Source organism: Pipistrellus hanaki (genome assembly GCF_964339955.1).
Source record: "Pipistrellus hanaki genome assembly, chromosome: 6".
NCBI lineage: Eukaryota > Metazoa > Chordata > Mammalia > Chiroptera > Vespertilionidae > Pipistrellus > Pipistrellus hanaki.
Window position 1 is genome coordinate 44,921,227 of NC_140508.1, and position 25,617 is coordinate 44,946,843.

At 39.6% G+C, this 25,617-nt stretch overlaps 1 protein-coding gene across 1 annotated transcript in view; it reads left to right on the forward strand.

Moving 5' to 3' along the window:
* Positions 1-25,617, forward strand: part of PHLPP1 (PH domain and leucine rich repeat protein phosphatase 1) — a 192,101-nt gene that overhangs the window by 100,723 nt on the left and 65,761 nt on the right. The window contains exons 3-4 of the mRNA XM_084887683.1: positions 127-252; positions 18,062-18,228. Of these exons, the coding sequence (XP_084743809.1) occupies positions 127-252; positions 18,062-18,228 (293 nt within the window). The remainder of the gene's footprint in view (positions 1-126; positions 253-18,061; positions 18,229-25,617) is intronic.

Genomic DNA, 25,617 nt, shown 5'->3' on the forward strand with positions numbered 1-25,617 from the left:
AAAATAATAGGAGAAATATATATAGGTAAAGATACAAATGTGTGCCGGCTCACTGAACTAAGGCATAGTTAAAGAAACGTAGATAATTCTGCTTTCTTACTTGTTTTTGTCTCTTTGTTTGTTTAGGTAGAAGAAGTGAAAAAGCACCAGCACTGTTTAGCATTTAGCTCCTCTGGACCCCAAAGCCAGACTTACTACATTTGTTTTGATACATTCACAGAGTATTTAAGGTGGCTTCGACAAGTCTCTAAGGTAAGCACTTACCCAAGAATTCTTCTGTTCAGCTTCTCTTTGACGAAAAGCTGCTTTCTTTCAGCTTTACCCAGTTTCAAAATACACTCAAAAAAATTTTTTTTCCCGTATACTTCTAGTAGGCAATTTTTCATTTTTTAAAAGCTCATTTGGGCCGAAAAGTAGCTTTTATAAATTGTGTTCTGTTTGCCAGGTTTTGTTTATACTTTTAAAAAGAATTCAGTGGATAGGCTGGCATCACTATATTAATGTCATAGATGAGGAACATGAGGTTGAGACTATTTAAAAGACTGACCCAGGGAAAACAGATGCAAAACCACAAAATACCCAGAGAATTGTCACAAATTTCCCCTCACCCTCTGACTATTTTTCTTGTAAGAGTCTAATCTTATGTCATCTCCCTTTTTCTTTCTCAACTTCTGCCTTTTGAATGGTTTAATTTTTTTTAATCTTAATTATTTTGACCATTTTATATACTGGTAGTCCCCTAAAAAAAGATCACAATTACCTATGAAGCATTATACTTGTGTGTGTGAAATGGAAACCAGAATAGCATGATAAATAAGGTAAATAAATGCTAGAATTAAAAGGTACTGTGTGTGAGGATGTTTTTATATCACATTTATAGAATTAAGTGTAAAATGGATGAATTATAGTGCTTTGGCTCTTGGTTTTGGGTGTGTTTATGAAATGATGAAACCTCTCTAGGGTACAAAAGCATGACCATGGAATTTGCTTTCATAGTTTTGAATTTATAATCTAATTTCTTATCCAAGTTCAGTATGATTCACACTGCAGTATGATGGTAATTATTTGTCAAGTGGATGAATAGAGAATAACTGTAAAACGCTTAACAGAAAATTAGAGGATAATGTTTAGGAAATCTTTTTTTAAATACTAGTTTCATTTGAATGATCAATTTAAGACATTCTCTGATGATGTGATACCTTTAGAAATAGTAGTTTCTTCTCCTTGTAGAGAAGAAGCAGTGGGCAGAGTTTAGGTTGATAGGACTTAGAAGAATCTGCCAACCTAGTAGGCAGGAGGAAGTTCTAAATGACAGGGTAGCACCCACATTATTAAAAAGGGGAAGGATGGCATGTCTTTCTCAGACCTGCATGTAGAACTAAAGTGATATTAGAAGCAAAAAGCACATCTGTCTGATTGTTTTTGAAATTACGCTTGTGGTTGCAAATGTGAATAAGAGTTAAATAATAATGTGCTTTTATATTAAATGCTTGTGTAGGCAGTAAGTCAATGGCCCACACTGCTTTTGACCATACGAAGTTATGGTCAAAGTATAGTAAATTTTTTTTGTATGTGGAGTTGTCGATTTTTTAATATAAACTTTTTATTTTGGAATAAATTTCTGTTTACAGAAGAGCCTCAAAGATAGTACAGAGAGTTTCTACATACCTTTCACCCAGTTTCCCAAACATACAGTGCATTTATCAAATCTGAGAAAGCAACATGAATCCATTTCTATTAACTAAACTCTGGAATATATTTAGATTTCACCAGTTTTTCCATTCTTCTCTTGTCCCAGCATCTAATCCAGGGTACTACACAGCATTATTTGTCATGTCTCCTTTGTCTCCCCCGCTCTGGGACAGTTTTTCAGTCTTTGTGTTTTCATGACTTCGATGGTTTTGAGGAGTACTGGTCAGGTATTTTATAGAATGTCCTTCACAGAGATATTTTGATCTTTCACACTAAATACAATGTAATAAGTAGCTGCTTTACATTCTTTTTGGAACAAGTCAGAGGCATACTTTCTTAAACGTGAATAAGGATGTAAATAAAAGTATATGTAAATTATCAAGTTTACGAAAGACAGATACTTTTGATTTAAACAATAATAGCAAAAATATGAATAGGTATTGAGTTTAATAGTTGTATATTAAACTCAATACCTATTCATCATTTTTGTATATTAAACTCAATACCTATTCATTATCTTTTTGCTATTGTTTAAATCAAAACTATCTATCTTTCGTAAACTTGATAATTTACATATAGTTTTTGTATAGGTATTGAGTTTAATAGTTGTATATTAAACATCCACACAAATGATTTTACTGTTCAGAAGCCAGCAAGTATTTATTCTATATGTCAGGTATGCGTTTTATGCACTGGGATACAGCAAAGAACAAGTTCAATTCTCCTCTCTTGGATGGGCTTACATTGGGACACAGGCAATAAATAAGTAAACAGACAAAAGAAAAAATATCAAATAATCATAGTTTTGTACTACAAGGTCATATGACAAAGAATGACATAGGAGGAATAGTCTTCTGAGGAGGGGCCTTTAAGCGGAAACTTCCATGAAAAAAGAATCTTTTTTTCTTTCATTTTTTTTTATTAAGGTATTATATGTGTACATATCTTACCATTGCCCAACCCCCAACCCACTCCCATACATGCCCTCACCCCTAAAGAATCTGATTATTGAAGATCAGGTGGAAGGAGCTTTGGGAGAAGATCCTATTGGAAGCTCTAAAATTAGAAGGAGGGACTGAAAGGCAGGAGTCTTATGTTATAGACCAGGGTAAAGAGGCTGAATTTTATTATTGGCATAATGGCAAGTCATTAAAGAATTTTCTTTCAGAAAGTTACCAGTCTGACATTGGCTATTGTGTGCAGAAGAGATGTGTGGGGGCAAGGATGGAAGCAAGGAGGCCTGACTGCGAGAGGCTATTTTGGTGTATATTAGGCAGGAGGCAAAGGTAGAAATGGAGAGATGTGGATAGGTTTGTTTTGGAGACTGAGCGACAGAATTACTGATGAATTGCATATAGAGTGTGAGGAAAATGGAGAAATATAGAGTGATTTCTGGGATCTTTGAGTTACTGGACAAATTGTAGCATCAGTAAAAAATCAAAGCATAATCAGAATTTTTATATTTGCACCTTTAATAGTGTATCAAAATGCAGTTCTTAACTTCAGAGGGCTTTCTGGAGAGTCAGCAGAGAAGTGAAGCACAAGAGGTAGGATATGAAATATCTCTTAAAAGGGTGTGGAAAATGTTGATTTCTAAATTGTTGCTGGTGTTTGTAAATGTCTTATTTACAATCTGGGTTAATGCTTCTTTCTGTTGCTGGTTGGCCAAAATGCCATCTTCAGGTTCTAACAGATAGTGTATCCTATAGAATAAAAAGCTAATATGCAAATTGACTGAATGGCAGAACGACCGGTTGCTATGATGTGCACTGACCATCAGGGGGCAGACACTCAACATAGGAGTTGCCCCCTGGTGGTCAGTGTGCTCCCAAAGGGAGAACGCTGCTCAGGCAGAAGCTGGGATTGCATCTGGTGAGCACAGTGCAGTAGCAGGAGTCTCCCGCCTCCATTGAAGGCAGGCAGTAAGAAGCGAGGGCTCCTGGATTGTGAGAGCCCCGGACTGCGAGCGGGATATCTGACTGCTGACTTAGGGCCCAGGCCGGGCTGAGGGACTTCTTCCCCTCAGTGCCGATTTTTGTGCACCAGGCCTCTAGTCTATAATAAGCCTCTCACTCTGTAATTATCCAAACTTCTCAATAGGAATTAGATGATGGGGAAGAATTGTGAAGCCAGAGAACATGACTGTGGTAAGAAAGGGGAAAGGAATGTTGGTATGACTTTCCCATTTCACTGATTAGTGCCATTAGAAGGGTTTGCTATGAATATGGGGAAATATAATATAGCTATATGCAAAAGACAGTTCACACAAATAGACATACACAAGATTATAGCTTACACTTCATACTTACAAGTCATTAAGAATGGCAGACATTGGGGAGAAAGATTTCTTCCTGAAAAGTCAGGAATGGGGGACTAAGGACAAGACATTTAAGTAATTAGCACATTTTACGTACGGAATCTTCCCTTTCTCCAATCTTAAAAACCAGGTACACAAAAATTTTAATAAGTTGTTATGGTTAGTGAATTAAAGGGGAAACGAGTCGTAAAGGATTGACTAAAGAGGATAGATATTATTGGGGAAATAAGTGAGAATACCCTATTTGAATATGAATCCTACATAAAATATGGCCACATGCTCCTTTAAACTTTGTAGATTGTGGACAGTCCTTAGAGAATATCCTTTTCTTTGATCCGGCATCCTGGGAGAATAGGTTAGGGCCGCTGAAAAAAGGATGAACTTCTCTCCATCTGGGAATATGTGCTGATGGGAAATTTGGGGTGGCAAGCCTGACTAGTCTGAGCCACTTCTTCTTCCAACTTCCCCTTTCCATTGTCCTCTGTTCTTCCTCATATGTGGGTATCAAGTTTAGTCACACTCGGGGTTACTATGGAAATTGTTTCTTTTCTTCTGATTGAGAAACAAAACTGTACAGCATGGATTGTTTTTACATCCTGATACTTAAATGAAGTGTCATTCATTTTGATAAGGATCTAAAAGGAAAACAAACCAACAACAGAAATATCTGGGTTTCTGATTTTTAATGACCATCGCCAACCCAGTCAGTCCAATGTTTTTAAAATTAAAATGAATTCGAATCTATAATAATAAAAGCATAACATGCTAATTAGACCAGACAGCCAAAAGACCTTCCGGACGTCTTTCTGGATGAAGCCATGGGGGCCGAGGCAGAGGCAGTTAGGGGTGATCAGGCAAGCAGGCAAGTGGTTAGGGGTGATCAGGTAGGCAGGCAGGCAGGCGAGTGATTGGGGGTGATCAGGTGGGCAGGTGAGTAGTTAGGAGTGATCAGCAGGCAGATAAGTGGTTAGCGGCGATCAGGAAGTTAGGCAGAGTGGTTAGGGGCAATTAGGTAGTTTATGCTTCTGCATCTTAGCTACAGGAGAAGTGTTCATCTTTGTTTCATTTGATTTTGGGAAGCATTATAAAAGATTATTAATGAGATATTTTCTATCAAAATGGGTTCTTGTATACTTATTTTTATCTTAGCTTGCCAAAATAATACCTAAGGCAGTCCCTTTAGTATTTTTATTTTGGGTGGGTGTTAGTGGTAGATATGTGAGAATAGTTTCTTTGAGAGGATTACAATATTGATTATAAAGTCAACCCTAAAATATTTATGGATGGCATGCTTTAAAAATTCAGTAAACATCCTATTAAATGCAGTGTCAAAAATGACTCTGTTTGTGCAACATGTATACAAGTATTCAGCATGTTTTCAAAATGGTTGGAGGACAGTGATGTATGAGGCTGAGGATGGTAGCCATATATATGTTTTATGGCCCAACATTATAAATGCATGCTGCATAAGGCCACTTAGCTTGTCTATGGGTCTCCTTGTTGATTAGTGACTGACATGCTGGCAGTTGCTGGTGACTGTGGTTATCACAGTAGTTACCTTCCTGAGGTCTTTCAGTATTAACCATAGTATTTTAACTTTAGACTTTCTTTTTTTTTTTTTTTTTAAGTCACTGCAGTTGACTTTTGGATGTCATGATTTATTAGGTTAATTCTTAAAATACGTGATGTAGGCAAATCAGGGCCACATTTCATGCTGAATTAGAGACCACCTAATATGATGAGTAAACATCACCCTTTAAATAATATATATGGTGAGTCACAATTGAACTTTTGGTTTCATGTGTTTAAAAATAAACATTTGTTCAGATTTTACTAAAAAATGCTACACTAACCACTTCAGTTAGAATAGGAAAACAAACCAACAACAGAAATATCTGGGTTTCTGATTTTTAATGACCATCGCCAACCCAGTCAGTCCAATGATCTAACTGTTAGATCATCCTGGTGTAATAGGATTGAGGTTTTTAACATGTAGATTTTTGTCATGAAACATAATAGTTGCAAGGAACCCTTTAAGATTAGTCATCTTTTACACATGTTTTACCTCTTAATTTGAAGTGTAATCTAGGGAGGGTGCTGCTTTTTGTCACTGGCCTTTTCGATGACAAAAATTTGGTTATATTGGTTATAGTGATAAAGAAACTTTGCTCTCAGTACTATTCTGCTGAGGAGTCCAGGGCTTTTGGGGGGAAATCCTCACTTCACAATTTATACCCATTTTTTAGATAAAGAATCAGGGCCATTTGACCAAGGACAATCTAGCAAGTCTCTGGTGAAGTAAAACTGAAGGTCTGAGTGAAATACATTTTAGTTTTTAAAATGTTTTATGATAAATTTGTTTACTTGTTTGCATTTGTATTTTAAAAATTTATTACTTATTTTTTAGTTTAAAAAAAAATCACCTCAAAATAAATATAATCGCACTTCTTGGTCTAACTATTTAAACTGAGGGGAAGTTGTCAGGAATAAAGAAGATCGTATTTTATTTTAAATTAGTTATTATAACATATTTCTTAAGTCCTTATTTTTTTAAGTTAGCCTGTGGTGGGCAGTTTAATGTTTCACAACTGATGTTCATGCCCTAACCCTGAAAACTGTGAATATGTCACCTCATCCTGAGAAATTTGCTCTTGGCACTAATTCCGAGGTGAAGCTGTGAGAAAATTCAGAGATATTTGGGTACAGGAAGTAAAGGGCAAGCTGCATCTTAACGGCTGAATAGGAGTTCACCTGTAAGACAAGAGGGGAAAGGATGTTTTAAGGAGAGGTCAAGTGTATACAAAGGCATTGCTGTGTAAGATGTAAAAATGTAATCTTATCATAGATGTCCGAGAAGTGTGGAAAACAGAAAAAATTAGAAGCTAGGTAAAATAAAAAAAGTGCTGGCCATTCTAGACTATTTCCTGCTAGTTCTATTTCATTTTCTTGGGGAAATTTGACTATAAGTTACCAAATACTATAACTTTTCAATATGTTAATGGACCTGTTAGATAAAATTTCATGTTACGAAATCTTCCCTTATTCAGTTCTAAAGAACAGGTTACTCATCCATGAGGTAAGCATCAAAATAAAAATATTTTTTGTTTTGTTTCTTCCCCCTTAACTTGTTGATATATTTTATTAATGATAAAATCATTTCACCTCAGAATTGATCCAGTAGGAACAGCAAAAGGGCAAATAGTAATAACTAACATTTTAGTTACATTTTCTATGCACCAAGCACTGTTCTTGGTAGATCCTCATAACAACTCTGGTCTGGTTTTTACAATAAAAGATAACAACTTGTGAGGAGATAGTATAATCTCCATTTTGCAGATGAGGAAATGAAGATATAAAGTATCCAGCACTGCTCTATACAGAGAGTTCTGCCTCACTCTTTTTCTTTACTTGTACTTCTATTGTTTATAGTGGCCTGAAGGGACAAAAATCCCAGTATTCGAATAACAACTGAGATTTACTGAAAATGCCAGAGAAGTGTTCATATTCGCAGTTGTCAATAGAATCCAGGCAGCTCAGTAGTAGAATGAAAGGTGCTTTTATTCAAGCAGTCTGTTGAACGGGGTGTGCTGCTAAGGACACTTGAGCATGGCCACTGTGCATTGGCCAATGATCTTAAATGATGACCAAGAGGTATTTAAGAAATCTGAGATGCCTTCTGAGGCATCCAAGGCAGATTAGATTAGTTTCAGTGATGAGGGGACTACTGTGTCTAATTCTTTAAAAACTGGTCAAGCCCTGGCAGGTGTGGCTCAGTTGGTTGGGCATCGTCTTGTGCACTGAAAGGCTGCCAGTTCGATTCCTGGTCAGGACACGTGCCTGGGTTATGGGCTCGATCCCTGGTAGGGGGCATGCATTAGGCAGCCAATCGATGTTTTTTTTGTTTTTAGTTTAACCTTAAATCAATGTTTCCCTCACCCTTCTTCTCTCTCTAAAAATCAATTAAAATAAATAAGTGAGTAAGTAAATAAGTAAATAAATAAAATTGGTGAGGTATTCTATATCAGGAACTTAGCATATGTCACTAACCAGATGTCTATACCTGGTTATGTATTATCTTCCTTAAGGGTTTAGTTTTCATGATATATAGTATTTACTTATCTTGAAAGATCCCTATATTTGTAATCCAAAGTACTGAATTTTCTACAACTACTCTGGAGTTAAATTCTTCCATGCAGTTATCTTATAATTTTATAAAGAATGGAATGATGGAATAATTGAAAATGTATTAATGCGGTCTCTATGTTAAACTTACTGATCTTATATGTTAGACTTGAGCACTGAGGTTTTTGTATTTTAGATACAAAATAATTGGCCTACTTCTAATGATAGGATAGTTTAAGTATGTATTTATATTCTTTTAATAAAAAATTAGAATATAGGCTTTTCGTGGTTAGCTATCTTTCCCCCTCTCCTTTGTCAAGGTGCACCTTTGTGGAATGCTGCGTGATGGACCTCAGAGACACTCTCAGGTGGCCACTTTCTAAAGAGCTTGTTTACACACATTTTGCCAATAAGGAAATGAGGAAGGAACTCTGAGCTCAGATTTGATCTCCACCCAAGGCGAGCTCTATTTTTCTGTTGTTGCTGAGAAACACAATGGGGTCTGTGTATGTGGAGGGGAGATAACTGTCAGGGTGACACAGTTAATGAATCTGCAGGGCTGTTGGTGCCATCTTCTCAGAGCCTTTTACAGTTGCTCTGACTCAGAGGGAGTGAGTGCCAGGCCTGTATTTCCAGTTCAGGCTGTGCAGCGAGCTCGCTGGACAAATACCATAGTGCTGCCCGCTCTTGGACGAGCAGGTTCCTGTACCAGTGCCTGGGAATGCCTGCCCATCTTGTCAATCGAGGGGACTGTCAGGGCTGGAATTGTCACTGGGAGCTCTGAGGTTTGTTTTCTGCTCTGTGTGCTCTTATTGAACGACTGTACACAGGCTCTTACATTATAGTTGTTGAGTGACTGTGTCCTCAGGAGACCAAGAGTTTGAAGGCAAGGAGTACATCTCTCTAGTACCAAATACAGTGCCTGGTTCATAAAGGCATATGCTAAATATATGTTGAAAGAGATGGCGGGATGCCTAGGAAGGGCTCTCAGTACTGGTTTGTCCATATTGTCTTGGTATTGGTTTGTCCAATTGGCTAGTGCTTTAACAGTGAGCCAGGTGTTCTTGTGCTTGTTATCTTCTTTCCCAGCCTGTTGCTCTTTCCATACGCTTTTACCAGTATTGTTGGGTCCCTTCTAATCTTAATCATGGTCCCTTTCCTACCTGGATGGTTTTGCCCTCCTTAACTCGCACCTCTCATTTCTGCCTACTAGTGATAACCTCTCCAGATCTTCCCGTTGTTTTTCATTAGTTTGCCATTTCATTACCCCTAGTGGTTTGGAATAGTGTAAATTTGTATATCTTATTTCTTGGTATTCCCCCCTCTACCCCCATATCATTTAAGGCAAAGAAATGGAAATATTTGACTGCTTGATATGTTCCTGTTAGGACATTATTAATGTATATGATTTTATAGGAATGTTTTCTGTTTTCGTTGTTAAACACATTTTCTAAAGTGCTAATTAGTAAAGGATCAAGAAATGAGATGTCATTATGAAAAGGTCTGGGGTTAAGTTAAAGCATTTCTTATATTTGTAGAATTTTTTAAAAGAGATGATTATATGCTATGGAGCAGTGAGAATTTAAATTTTATTAAAATTAGAAATTTTTGTTTGATATAACACTTTTTTGAGGATGAAATAGAAAATAAAGTTGTTAGAATTCCTAGCTAATAAAGATGAATAAACTTGCTATTCTCCTATATAATAAAAGGCTAATATGCAATTATCCCCTCGGGAATTCAACTGACTGGGAGTTCAACCGCTCACTGTGACATGTGCTGATCACCAGGGGCCAGCACAGAATGAAAAAGGAAGGCTTACCCAGAAGCCGGGGGAAGGAAGGCCCTGATCAGCCCTGATCGCCAGCCAGGCCTCGGAACCTACGCATGCATGAATTTTGTGCAGTGGGCCTCTAGTTGAGATTATTAATAAATACTCTAAATTTATATTTTCCTTTCCCTTACTTTCCCAAAACATTTGGGTGGGGAGGTGAGGATATAAACTAGGTCAGTTGAGGTCAGTAATTTTTTACAGAAGTCTAGTAACTACCTCTGTAGCCAGGGCATAATTTCCCAAGCCACGGAAGGCCAGACCAGAGCAATTAATGACTCATAATGCCAGTTTACGACAGTCCTTCATACAAGCAGAATTATTTGTGCTATTTCAGCTGGTTTGACCAAGTCTTTCAGAGTCATTTTGCTTAACTTGAACATGCCATACACATAACAAGGATAAATACCACTTTACTAAAGTATAGTGGGGACAGAAAATAACATGAATATTATTCTGAACTCTCCCTTGCCTGTGAAAGATGAGTGTCTGCTCCATGAACATGAAGAATGATGGGAGTGATGCAGGTACAGTCCTTTTGCAAGAGGAGGGGTGAGGGGTGTTAATTTTGAAAACATGGTGGGGATAGTTATGGATAGGAGAGATATACTGGGTTAGAAATGCAACTCAGCTAGAGTCATAACAGATATTTTTTAGCACAAATGTCCTACAGATTGGCAAAGAAACCACTGAGGAAAAGTGCTGCACTGAGGAGCATGTTAGAAATGTATGGATACCCTGTAGGTAACCTGAAAAGTTCATTGTTCATATTAACATTTCTATTTTTACCCTGACATGTTCCTTGAGGGAAATATTTTGCGGGCCCAGTGAACTTTTTCATACATGTTTACAAGTCATTTGGAAAAGAAGACAACCTGAACAGGTGGTTGGCATGTATGTTCATTTTAATGTGTCTCCCAATGTATGTAGGATCATGGGGACAAAAAAAAAAATCCCATTTAATTTACTAACTCAAAATTACCAGCCTTAAAAAATGTTTTGTTGTTAATGCAGACTAGCACTGACTTTTTTCCCCGAAGCTACAGTTACTTTGAAATTAATTCCTTTGTGTGTAGCTCACTGATGGTCTGTGGGGCTGCTTATAGTGTGTAGCGTAGTTCTGCCTTGGTCCAAATGAGCTTTATCTGTGTGACTGCTCAGTGGCAGGAGCAGTGACCTGCGCTGTGGTCTTTTCTTATCTTACAGATGTCTGTGGCCTGTAGCTGCGGGCGTTGGTCTAGGGATCCTTGATCTGCAAGGGCTCTCCTGAATTTCTAAATGAGAACATTTTATTTGCAGCACCTTGCATAGCTGGTCAGGGCAGGTGCTGTCTGTCTCACTTTAGAGAAGGAGACACTGGAAGACAAATAGGTGAAGGGACTTATCCAGGGCCACATGGCTAAGGATAGAATTGACTCTACATGCCCTGCATTTTGTTATAACTGTGCCCTTTCTCCTATATATCCAGCTGCTTGGGCCTCAACTTTGTCATCCACTCTTTTGCTGTTTGGGGATATAATAGAAGTATAGTAGCGTTTGCCATAAGGACTTTATATTCTAACTAGAGGCTCAGTGCACAAATTTATGCACAGGGGGAGAGGGGTCCCCTCAGCCCAGCCTGCACCCTCTCCAATCCAGGACCCCTCAGGGGATGTCCAACTGCTGGGATCGGGCCAAAACCGGCAGTTGGACATCCTTCTCACAATCCAGGACCGCTGGCTCCTAACTACTCACCTGCCTGCCTGCCTTATCACCCCTAATTGTCACCACCACCACCACCCCCGGCCAGCCTGATCACCCCTAACCACCTCTGCCTGCCAGCCTGATCACTTTTAACTGCCCCCACCGGCCTGGTTGCCCCCAACTTCCCTCCCCCCTGCCAGCCTGTTTGCCCCTAACTGTCCCCTCCTGCTGGCCTGGTCACCCCTTAATGCCCCTCCTGCTGGCCTGGTTGCCCCCCCCCCCTCCCCGCCAGCTTGGTTGCCCTGTGCAGCCTGTTGTTCAGTCATTTCATCATCCCTCGCTAATCCCTCTGCCGGCCTGGTCGCCCCACACAGCCTGCTGGTCAGTCATTTGGTGGTCCCTGTCTAACCCCCCTGCCAGCCTGGTTTCCCCATGTAGCCTGCTGGTCAGTCATTTGGTGGTCCCTCGCTAACCCCCTGCCAGCCTGGTCGCCCCACGGAGCCTGCTGTTTGGTTGTTACTGTGAGGACGTCATGACCAATTTATATATTACACTTTTATTACTGTAGATTTGAGTTCCTTTAGAAATTCCTTTTCATAACCAAGATTTGAGGGGATTCCTACCTGTTCCTGTTTCCTTAATTTTCTTGCCAAATTTCTGTTGCCTCCTTTAAATTTTTCCTGTAACCGGGCTGGCTTTAACTCAGCGGTTACTTCGACAGTAATTTTTTCCTGTAACCTTTTAAAATTGAATTAAGTGCTACCAGGTAGCATCATCACTGCCCGGGTGGACAAGTTGTGTGAGGTAGGAGTGGGTCCAGCCTATATTGTCAGGGAATGGTGCCCCTCCCCACCTTCCCACCCACGGGACTGCACTCATTCATTGCCTGAGGTCTGTATGTGGTCAGCAGATGGTCTCCTCTTCGCCCAGGAGGACTCCTGCCCATCATTGACGTCTTCACTCCCCATCTTCATACCTGAGGTTGAAGCTTTTCCTAAGGATAGCATCTCATTGTGTTTGCTCTGGTCGGAAGGGCTATGTTATTATTTTATCATGGAAGTTAGAGGAACTTCCCTTTGGGCAAGATCTGAACTGTGTACAGGCCCTGAATGGATGGATGGCATTAACAGCACAGGCTCTGGTTCACACTTGAGTTCCGCTACTGGTTTTGTGTGACCCTGGGCACCCTGTTTGATTCAGTTCAGCCTGCATCTTTGAAATGAGAAGTCCTTACTTCACTGAGTCATTGTAAGATTAAACTAAATTATGTCTAAGGCACTGAGAAGTGTGCCTATCACAACTGCAGCATCCACTAGACGTTAGCTTTTATTGCTGTTATTACTGCTACTTGCAGTGAGGTGTATAAAGTAGCTTTCTGATACATTTTTTATTACATGTTTAGGTCTTTCTTATTTGGGGAAGGATCTTAGTTTTAACGGGTGGTTTGTAGGTAACCTGGCTGGTAGTCTTTTCACTAGGACAAGCCAGTCTTCTTTGTGGTGGAGCCCGGTGTGCCAGGTGGGTCTGGTCAGAAACACTTCAGCCTCCCTTGTTGCAGGGACAGAACTGGGCAGAGGTACAGCCAGTGGTCATTTTTGTGGTCTCCTTGGCAGCTCACTGCTCCACTGCCATCAGGGCCATTTAATTTCTGTTCTCGCCGTGGTTGTTCCCAGTGTTGCCACGCCTCCCACAGACTGCTCTTGCTTGGAGCTCTGTTAGGCGGTTTCTTCTCCCTGGTTTCTTGCAGGAACAGCTTGCGGTCCAGAATGAGGAAGGGAATCAAATACAACTTGACATTTAGTCATTATCTCTCCAAAGTTGTCCAAAGGGAGTATTTAGTGTGATGCTTCAGTGGAAATAGAATTGTCCTAAGTAATCTCCAGCTGAAAGAACATACGGGATGGTTAGGTGCACACAGTGGTAAGAAGGGAGGGGTCATAAAGTAGGGCAGTGGCCATCCTTCCAGCAAATACTTCTGAGGGTCATACCAAGTGCTGAATATAGGGTATTTCAGTGAACAAATAGGCAGAAATCCTGCACTTTATAGTTTCTGATCTAGAGACAGGGACTCTTCTCAGAACTTCCCTGCACTTCTCATTTGCTCACATGAAAAGCTAGTCTTTACAGTGACCTGAAGGGCTCTGCAGGATCTGCTGCCCACCCTACCCTTACCGTTCTGACCTCATTACAGGTTACTGCCCCTACCTTAACCCCTCCATTGCTGTTTGTCATATAGCTTCCTTTTTCTTACTGATATTTTTATTGCAATTACATTATTTTTTCTAATTAAACACACACACAAGCACACAGGATATTATGTTTTCAGTGTACCACCTTCTGGTTCTCAGTACATTGACACAGTTCTTTCATATCTTCTATTTTTCTTATATGGAAATAAACACTAGAGATAAACTCCAGCTCTCCTATCTTCCCATTCCTGTTTCCATTTCCCTCTCTGCCTATCTAGAGGCAATCGTTATCATTAATTTGCTATATGACCCAACATATGGTTTATAGTTTTATTGCCCATATAACTATAATAATAAAAGCATAATATGCTAATTAGACCCGATGTCCTTCCGACGACCTTCCAGACGAAGCCGGGGCTGTGAGGGAAGCCACCGAGGGTCCCAGGTGCCAGAGGGAAGCCAGTTCATCAGCCAGGGGAAGGAAGGCCCACTCTTGCACAAATTTCGTGTATCAGGCCCTTCATTTATACATAATATGTGGAGTTTTGTGTGCTTGTGTTAAAATGTTTTCATATGGCATTATACTGTATAACTTTATACTTGCATTTTTTTATCAGTTCAGATCAATGGGTATGAATCTAGCTTATTCATTTTAACTGCAGCTCTCTCTCTCCTGGCTTCACACTATATACATCCCAGAGAAGGCCTTCAATAAGCTTAGCTTGGGTCACTCTGTGGGTTAAGCAGATGGGGGACTCTGATAACTCAAGCCTAGAATACATGCCTACGCCTATAACCAGAGGGTCATCTTACTTATTTGCAGCTCTCACATTGATCACATGCCTTTGAAGGATTGTTACAGGAAAGAAAAAGTGGAGAAAGCATTTGAGACAGATAAAAAAAAACACACACATATTTTTAATCAAGTTTCAAACTTGAGCTTGGACATGAAACCTTCTGGAACCTCTTCCTGACTCCTTAGATCATGTTCCTGGCAGCCATTATCATGTACCATATCACAACTGCCCTCTCCTCATGGGGTGTACTCGTTCGGAGCAGAGACTGTGTCTATCTTGAATTGCTGTACCTCAGGAAATAAAAGGTGTGGCACAACATTGCATGCTTAGCACATATTTTTGAATGAATGATTTCACCAATTGTAGCTTTCATGTGTGCACAGTAATTTCTTTCTAACCTCAAACATGTCATCAGCTGAATATGTTTTATGCAAATTTAATTCTCAGGACTTTCTGAGAATTAAATTAGCATTGGGAGAATTTGGATTGATTGGATGTAAGATGAGAACCATTCTATTTGGAAGTAGTTGTGGTAATAATAGCAGTCACCATTTATTTAATGTTTTTTCTGTGCCAGGCATGTGGACACAATTGTCATCTTTATGTCCATTGTGCAGATGATAACACTGGAGCTTGGAGAGCCCCGTGATCTGCTCAAGTACTGTCTGCTCCTAAGTGGGGAGCTAGGATGTTGTCCACACACTCACCAGAGGCACACTTCTTAGACCATGCTCTATGCCTTCTCTAATTAAGAAACAGAAGTCTTGGGATTGGTAATAGGAAAAGGACCTTAAATTTGATCATATATAAAGCTTGGATGAAGATAAAGAGCTTGAGGGAGAATCAATCAGATCTTTAAGCGTTATTCCCATGGCCTCTCTCAAGAGAGAAGGCACCAAGGTGTGTGTTCATGGGGCTGAAGCCACGCATTGTGGCCTGAGCTGGCACCACCTTACCTGGAACATTGAGAGAGCATTTGAGAAATACAGGTTGCCCAACACTGTACTGTCTCCAGCGTGCCATTTGGGCTTTAACCCTGGGATTCTGGCCATGGGAAGGGTCATCTAACCAGGAAGGCTTGGAGCATGTGGATAAACATTTAGACAAAATGAATTTTGCTTAGAGTACCTACATGAAACAAAACACAGTGAATTTCTAAGCAGCTCCCTGAAACTGTGGGAGAGGCAATCAAGAAGTTTATAGCAGGCAAGCAGTTGAATCTGATTACATGCTGCCATTATTATTAAAGGCTAGTGGCCTGGTGCACAGATTTGTGCACATTGAAAGGAAACTGGGAACCTGCGCCCTTGTCCCTGGGGAGTTTCCATATTCCCTGAGCTGCTGGGATGTCGTGTGGGGAGTCTTTCCTCCTCCCCACAGCTTCCTGAAAAAATATTTCCAAATGTCCCTTCTACAGCCAGGGTTGTGCCTTGCCGGCCAGAGGTCCCCAGTAAACACCTTGGGCCGTGCTGAACACTTTCCACCGCTCAGAGCCAGATAAGAGATGCTTGGAGGTAAACAATACAAAGTTGGGGATCTTGGAGGGAGGGGGTGCTTTCTCTCCCACACCCCCACCCTTTAGATCCATCTCTCTGACTTTTACCCCGATTGTCAGTGGCCACCTTGTGGCCATTTTTAAAAATTTTTTTATTGTTGCATTCCTCTGTAGCTCTGGGGCAATTGGTAAGAGATGAGATTTTATCTCTATGCCCAAGGCAGAGTTCCAGGAGCCTGGCAGCAATATTAGGCTCATCCTGGCAACTCTGAGTGTCCGCATTTCATCCATTCCCTGGAGATTGTCTCTATAGGCTTATGGGGTATGTGCTTCACATCAAGTTCTGGCTGAGCTGTGGGTGTCCCTTGGGAGGGTACTGCTGGGAGGGGGGAAGGGGAGGTATCCCTCCAAAGGAGTTGCCATTTGTGGGCCTGCCCGCCTGCAGGAGCCACTGGGGTTCTGTGGGGAATGAGGGTGCCCAGATGCAGGCCAGGCCTGGGAAGGGTGCACGATGGCAGCTGAGGGTTGTAGGAGGGAAGGAGGGAGAGGTGAATAGCGGTCCTGGGTGAAGTGCATTCTTAATAGTTCAATTCCACATAGCCCTGATGCCTGATGGGGAGTTCCAAGGGGCCAGTGTCAGTATCAAGGTCATCCCAGTCACACACAAACGTTCCATGCTGCATTTGTTCGCAGTAGATTGTACCAGCAGAGTATAGGGGGTGATTTTTCCACACAACTCCTAGCCCAAGTGTGGGGCTGCCTGACACGAACAGGTCAGGCCAGCACCTGCTGGTGCCCCTCTGCCCACTGGAGCTGACCAGTGCTCCGCAGGGATCCAGGAACAGATATTTGGTGTCAGATCGCGGACCTTTCTGGGAGATGGGGCCAGGGCCAGATGGTAGGTGGAAGTTGTGAAGGGCTTGCCCGAGGACACGCATGGGTGTTGGTCATTGGGATGGACGTCACCAGCACTTGCTCTTGAGATGGCACCTCTGTGGGTTTTTCTTGAGCCTGCATCCAAAGACCCAGAGGGCAATAGGTAAGAGGTGCAGTGCAGCCACAGGGTCTGAAGGGAAAGTTCTAGGGGCCGGTAAAGGCTGATTTGTGGTCATTCCTGCTACACCCTCACCACCGGTGTTAGGACTGCAGTCTGTTTGCTGGAGATTGTGCCTGCCAGAGGCGGGAGAGGCTCATGCACCTGGATTCTGCTTGAGTGGCTCTCCCGCTCTGGGAGTGCATTGACCACCAGGCAGCAGCACCTGCGTTAAGTGTCTACCCCCTGGTGGTCAGTGTGTGACCGGTCATTTGGTCATTCCGGCGTTACACTGGCTTTTTATATATATATAAAATATGTACAAGACCACTAATGGTACTTTTCTTAATTGACGCTGTTTTAAATCAAAATATACAAGGATTTTCATACGTTCAGAGCTTTGTGTCTGTCTCCCAACCTGGTATTTACTCTAAAATCTTGTATTATTTAGTTCTGAATTCCTCTCTCATAACTTCTGAAAACAGTTGGAGGTGGTTACTGATATCACTGAACTTGATAGGATAATCTGTGCTCTTTGTAACCTGTCTACTATACTAGGTTACTGTAAGTTCCTTCCAGGCAGATATACTGTTTTCCACTTTTATACTAAACTAGGGGCCTGGTGCATGAAATACGTGCACAGGTAGGGTCCCTAGGCCTGGCCGGTGATCAGGGCTGATCTGTGGGGCGAATGGTGGGGTGATCAGGGGGACCCTTGCCGGCACCCACCCTGGCTGGCCTGGCGCTGCCCGCTCGCTGGCCCTGTTTATATTTGGACTGCTAGTGCTACTTGCATAGTATATCTGTGTTCCCAAATGGGCTTATCTTATTTCTATGCATAGAAAGCAGTTATCTGATGAATGGGTGGAGTTAAAATGAAATTGTGTTTCTATCCCTTCTAGGTTGCATCACAGCGTATAAGCTCAGTGGACCTCTCCTGTTGTAGCCTGGAGCACCTGCCTGCCAACCTCTTCTACAGCCAAGACCTCACTCATCTCAACTTAAAACAAAACTTTCTAAGGCAAAATCCCAGTCTGCCAACTGCCAGGGGGCTCAGTGAACTGCAAAGGTGAACATCAGAAATGGGCCCTTCAAAAGGGGAGGGATGTCAGCTTCCAGTTGTTTCCTGAATATTCTGACTTAAAAAAAAAAAAAAAAAAAAAAAAAAAAAAAAAAAGCTCTAGTGTTTAACTTTCAGAGGGCAGGGTAATAGGACTTTATTAGTAAAGACATTAGCAATTCTTATTCTGAAATTAGTTTCAAGGTTCTTGCCTTTGAAATGAATGCTTTATGATATTCACTAACGGGATAGATTTGTATAAGAAGAACATTTTTCTTTAAATCACTTTCATTTCTTAACCAATCTACAAGTGGGTCAGTGAAAAGTTAATGCTTTTTGGTGCATTACCTATGAACACAGGGATTTGATCAGATTGAATTATTTCTTTTGAAATTCAGGAAAGGTCAGGGTTTTTCTATAAGAAGACATTTCCTTAGAAATTTAAGAACTAAGGTTTAAATCCATTAACACCATCTAAGTCAGTGGTCTGCAAACTCATTAGTCAACAGAGCCAAATATCAACAGTGCAACCATTGAAATTTCTTTTGAGAGCTGAAAACCGACTTCTGCGCATGGGCCACTAAGTTTCAATCGCACTGTACGTATGCGCACGCATGTGGTATTTTGTGGAAGAGCCACACTCAAGAGACCAAAGAGCCATAATGTGGCTCGCAAGCCTTAGTTTGCCGACCACTGATCTAGGTCATCGTAGATGTAGTGTGCTAATCTCAAGAGTCTGTGTTAAATGAATAGGGTCTGCTCCTTTGTTACTAGAGAAAAGACACTTTATTTGTATGCATTTAAAATAGATTTAAGAATTTACCATATTCATATTCTTTTCCTTTTTTGGAGCAATGATCAGTCTTGATTCTATAGTAAATGAAGTAATTGATACATATACATTTGTTGTAAATACATGAGACTATAATTGCAGAAGAATGTAACTTAAATAAATAATGAATGGTTCACTTGTTCTTAAATGACCGATAGCGATCAGAGATTAAACTATGGTAATTAATCATTGTGATTATGCATTTATGATTTTTAATTCCAGGAAGAATAATTCAATGAATGTTTATTATAAAGTTTGTGCAGATATATAGGAAAAGGGAAGAGTATTTTAATGGTCTTTTCTGATAATTGTGAATATTCTTTTGATACTATTACAGTTTGACAAGCAATAATTTCTTAAATGTTAGATTCAATGTAGAATCTAAGACCTTACTAGTGAACCTTTAAAATTATTTTACATTAGGCTCTATTGGTTTTTCTTGCACTTTGAATGGGGTCTTTGTGCCCATGCATCATTTTATTGCATTATGTATTGGCCATTTGGAAAATACTGGTTTGTTAGGTAATATAGATATTCCAAATGTTAACACATTTCATTATGCAGTTTCAAGAAATCACAGTTGTTAATATTACCACACAACTCATCAGAAAAATATTTGTGTTGGAATGTTGTCAAGCTCACGGTGGAAACAAGTTTTCCAAAATTTTAATTTTCAATTGAAAGCTGGAAAGCTGTCCCTTGGCAGCAGATACTGTCAGTTGTTTTTCCTGAATTGACCTTTTCTCTTCATTGTAGAGGAAGTGTCTGCCAGATACCCAAGTCTAAATAATGAGTTTGTCAGTTATCTTTTCAAGTAAAAGTTGTATTCCATAAACATAGTGGCTTGTTTGGCTCACAGCTCAAATAATCGTACAAGTGTTCTCCTTGAGATGACCTTCGTGCTCTAGTATATAGAAGTTCTTTATATGTACTTTCCACATTATCACCCAGAAAATAAAGATACGAACTCACAGGTTGAGATGTAATAAAAATAACTTCCTTGCATCAAGGGCAATTTTAAGTAAAACTGGCATTACAAATTTTTAAAAATCTTTTTTGCTATGATCAGCTGCTAGAGAAGAAGTCAGTGACAGCTGGGACAGTTTGGTGCTACATTGAATTAATTACACAGGCAGTCAGAACTCCAGGAAGGATATTATGTTCAAGCACTTCCTTTTTCTTCCTTGGAGCAGATAGGTATGATGAAAGGAAGGCACAGCAAAATCCTGATCATAGGTTTTCATATGCTCTATGCATCGATTATAATATTTACTGGCACTACTATAGTAAAGTTACTATGATTGTTTTGTCAAAGGGGGGTCACATTATGATTTGGTCTGTTTTGAGTTTGGAAATTATTTTGAAATTTTTTTGTGTGAGTTTTACAACAGTATATATAGATTTTTGCACTTAATTACGGAACATCCAGAACTTTGTCGCATAGTATTGAATCCTGGTGTCTCAGAATAGAGAGAACGGTGTTAGAATTCATGCAAACCAGTGCTCTTATTTTAGGCATGAGGTAGATGGAGATTTTAAATGCCAAATTCAGATTAGTGGTCATCTTATGGGAGGCAGGTTGGGGATGGAATTAGGGAACGGTTTGAAGAGAGTTTCAGCTAAGTCCATAATGTGTTTTTTTTTTCTTTAAAAAAAAAATAATGGCAAATGTGACAGAAATTAATGGCAAATATGACAAAATACTAATATTTGAAAAAGATGAAAAGTTGGTACTTGGATGACCATTCCTATTTCCTGTATTTTTCTACTTGTATATTTAATAATAACCAAAATTTTAAGCAAAAGGCAAATCAGAATGCATCTATGTTCTTGGGGAGGAGGGAAAGGACATGATGCTCCCAAGGAGCCAGCATTTGTGGACTAATTAAGTAAACACCTAGAGGGGTAGATATTTGTGGCATCGCCTTGCCTGTTCTTTCAGTCTCCTGATTGTCTCCCATTACCTATTGATTCTCCACATATAAATGCCTTTCTAAACGCCCCCCCAAAAAGTAAATATCTTTCAAACCCATCCCCCTTTCTCCTGTGCTCCCCACCCCTCAGCAAGCCTCTGTCCACCAGCTATCCGAGGAAGCACTTCACCTAGAGTTCTGTAGGAGCCTGGAGATTGGTTGTTTCACTGTCATTTTCCCAATGCAATTCATTCTCTAATTTTCTTGCCTGCTGCTCTGAATTTTTAAAAATTTAAACATTTCCCTCATCAAGCTAATACATATATAATATAGATTTTTAAAAATTTTATAGCAAACAATAAGACCCATACTAAGAATAGGTGTGTAGAACTCCAGCACATCCTTTCACCCAAGTCCTGCTCCCCAGGCAACCACCTTTGGGTCTTTTTGCTGTTTTCCTCCATCTTCTGAAATATTATGTATATACTACTCTTTAAAAATTTTTTTTTCATTATTAGACATTACACGCTGACATATTACAATGGAAGATGAGACTTGAACTCTCTTACACATGTTGCACGCCCCCTGCCAATCCCCACATGTAGAAACTGCTGCTTCCCCATTGCTCGGTATTAGTTTTTAGTTGACTTGTCGTTGAGGGTTGACATTCTTTTGAACGTGGAACCATGATTCACAGCTAAGGCACTTAAATGCAGTGATTCCATTTCCTTTGTTGTGTGCTGCTGCTTTTTTTCACTGGTGTGCTTTCCTTTTCCTCCAGTATCCTAAGCTTTCTGGAAGCATTATGCCCCTCTTCTTAGCACCCCTTCCAGGGACAGGCTTCCTTCCTTCTGTGAGCTGCAGCTAGTCAGTAGTCCTTGCTCTGCAGGCCAGCTGCACAGCTGCTGTCCTGGGAATACCTTTGCCATTTTCCTGGGAATTCCCTGCTGTCTCTCCTTTGTGGGACCCCTAGTTTTCCTATGTCTTGTGACTTTTTTCTTCATTTACTCCCTCTTTTTAATGGAATGTCTTCTAGGATCTTCCTGAGAAAAGGGATGTTGGGGCAAATTTATTAGACACTGTATATCTGAAAATAGTTTTTCTTTCACACTTGATTGATGATTTGGCTGGCTTCTAGAGATGAAAACATGTTTCCTCAGAATGTTGAAGCCAGTGGACCATTGTTTTCTAGCTTCTGAAGTTCCTGTTAAAAAATGTTGTAAGTGATCTATCTTTTGTTCTCTTTTTTAAAATTAATAACCGCCAAAGGGTTTTAGGATTTTCTTTTCATGACACTCCTTATTTCAGCCTCTATGATGAACATGTGATCTGAAAAATTATGTCCTTCAGTTCTGGAATTTTCTCATTATATGTTTTGGTGATTTCCTCCCCTTTGGTTTTCTCCTTTCTTTCTCTGAATTCCTGTTAGTTAGGTGAGACCTCATTGTTTGTCCTTTGATTCTCTAATTTTTCTATCTCTGTCTTAGTGCCTTTCCTACTTCTTGACAGGTTTTATCTATTTTGCTTTAACCTTTCTGAATTTCTGCTGTCTTTATTTTCTAAGAGAGCATTCTTGTTTTAATTTATTTGCATTTTAATAGCATTCTGTTATTTTTTTTCCATTGGCTGCATTTTTTTCTCTTTCTGAGGACATTTTATTTACTTATTTACTTCTTTCTTGCATTGTCTTGATTCTTTTTTTTTTTTTTTTTTTTTTTTTTTTTCCTGTTTGTATAGTTACCTGACTTTTTTGTTAGAAATTTTAGCGAACTGCTTGGTGATCATTAGCTCTCTATTCCTATTTAATGGTGAGTCACTGAAAAGTGAATCTGATGCTTCTCCACCTTCCAGCTTCATTGTGAGGGCTGTCATGGCAAGCTTTGTGGTTTCATTCGGAAACTTCCAAAGACAGTGTCTGTGGATCTTTTCCCTAGGCCAGTGGTCGGCAAACTCACTAGTCAACAGAGCCAAATATCAATAGTACAACGATTGAAATTTCTTTTGAAAGCCAAAATTTTTTAAACTTAAACTTCTTCTAACGCCATTCCTTCAAAATAGACTCGCCCAGGCCGTGGTTTTTTGTAGAAGAGCCACACTCAAGGGGCCAAAGAGCTGCATGTGGCTCGAGAGCTGCAGTTTGCCGACCACGGCCCTAGGGCACGTCAGTTTTACTGGAGAGGAATCCTTTGGTCTTTTGCCTGGGCAGTGCATGTCAAGATTCAGGGAGCTGAACAGGAAAGAGAACTGGAATCTCAAGGCTTAGTATGTGGATTTCTATTTGATCTCCTTGTTTGCAGAGCAGTGTTTTCTATGATGCCTAATGTCGTTGAGCCCAGAACTCTCTGCTTCACTTTCTTCTGGGGAATAAACTGTCTCCTTCTGGAGTTGGGGAGATGACACAGGGTCTAACACCCCCTTATGTAACCTTTTGAACGTTTTTGTTTTTGTAGAAGTATAACAAAAAAGACATAGCAAAGGCACAGATATGAGTGTACATTTGGGTTTACAAAAATAATAAATCAATTATACCAGTACCTGTATTGACAAAATATTACTGCAAAGGTTTCTATTGCTTTTTTTTCTTGTTTTTAATATCAAGAAAAATGACCTGAAGTATAATAATGTTACATGTAATAAACATTAATATGGGAGGGGGGGATATGCTGAGGGAACTTGGTATGTGGGGACTGAGCAACTGGTGCAGCTGCTGTAGCACTTCCCTTTGGAAAAATGATGCTTTAAACCAATTTGTTTTCCACTACATACTTCTACAAGATTTCTGGCCCCCACCTGCATATCCAAGAAAGGTTTCTTGCTATGTTTCAGAGTAGTAAGTGTGCAAGTGTATGTAAATATGCACAGACATACACACACATACATTTAATGCTAGGGACTTAAATTTTAAAAACTCATATTTATACTCCAGAGACTGTTCCTGTAGTATGCAGTTTTGAGAATATGCCATTTATCTAATTTTTATTTGTGTGTTTAAGGAATTTGTGCTAATCTAGTGTATGTTAAAAAGCGAACAGGTTAGAGAGTTCCCAAGGATAATTTATTTTCATGTTTTTCCTAAGTCTCAAGAAATGAATATTTAGATTATAATGTTAGGGCAAATGTCCAGGGAGAAACTTTTTTAGGTACAATACATTTATAACATGCAGGCATTCTGAGACTTTTTCTCTTAACTACATAGCCCCTTAATTTTGCTTCCTATGGCAAATTCTCACTTTAAACGAATGAGCTATTTTCACAGAACATTTAAACTGGTATTTGCAGCAGCATTCTAAATCTGGAAAGATGGCGTGCTGATGTACACACACAGGTCAGCGGTTTCAGAGGGAAAACGCTGTTCTTGGAACCACCGCTGTTTGTTTTTCCTTTATTGGCATTGGAACTCTTCAAGCTAGTTTTCAAAATAGAGGAGAGGCAAAATCAGTAATTTTTAGTAGTTTTAATGGGTTCTTTCCAGATTATGTCACTAATAATTATAATGTATTATTTACCTCTCTTTTTGTTAGTACTCTATATATTAACTGTATCTCCATTTAGATGGCCCAGCTGGTATTAGTACCAAGATTGTTATTTGCAATGGAGAATTATTTTTAGTGAAAGTTTCTTTGTAAAGTCAATGAAGACAGCAACTTTTTGCTGGTTTAAGGGTCCTGTCCATGTCCTATCTTTTTTGTTTTTAGTACTGCATCAAAGCAGTGGAACTAATTCCTACTAAATTATATAGGTGTTCCAACATTTTGCTGTGCTTTACAAGTTTAGCTCTTTCACATTGATCGTTTATTAAAGTGTCAGGAGTGGTAACATTGCATCGAAGGTCCTAGAATTTGTAAGTCTTCCTAGATCAGAGAGCTCTTCCTGGTGATACCCCATGCAATGTGTGCAAACTCAGCAGTGCAGAGAGCAAACTCAGAGCAATATTTGATCGTAATAACGTATGTTTGCATTCCTGGCAGCTTCATCCATGGTATTTGTCAAGTTTGCCACTTAAGTTGAACTTAAATGTCTTCATTTTAGGTAATTTTAATTTACTTATCACTTCTACCTACCACTTTTAAAGATAAGCCTATATTTTAATAAGTATTTTACAGATTGATGATAATTAAAATACACACACTTAAATTGCTTAATTCTAAGTGTGGAAATTATAAAATTATTACTCTCAGAAATTGGTTATGTTTTAGTTGTGTTTGATGGCTGGTGGTTGTTTATCATTTTCATCCATTAATACAGGAGGTGGATCTGCTTTCCAGCTCTTGCTCTTTGTTAGTGAATTGATGAGAGAAACAAAGATATATCAGCTAGAGGTCCCAGCAAGTTCTAGGAATTGAGTTTTTTGTTTTTTTTTTAATACGATGTGTATCTGTATGACTATAGAATTATTAATGTGTGTCTACCATATGTGCTTCTTCAATAGGCACACACACAAAAGAAACGGTCTGGCCATCAGCTTTTTAAAAACATCTCCTTCAGATACTGAATTTTGTAATTATGTTGCTACTATTGTGCCCTCATAGTTTCACAGTATTTTATGCAATAGTTTAAAAGAGCCAGTTTTAGTAAGGTCATAATGCCTAGGATTATCACTGTTGCTTCAACTTTTAAATATTCAAGGTTACATTTATGTTTGCCTTGGTGACT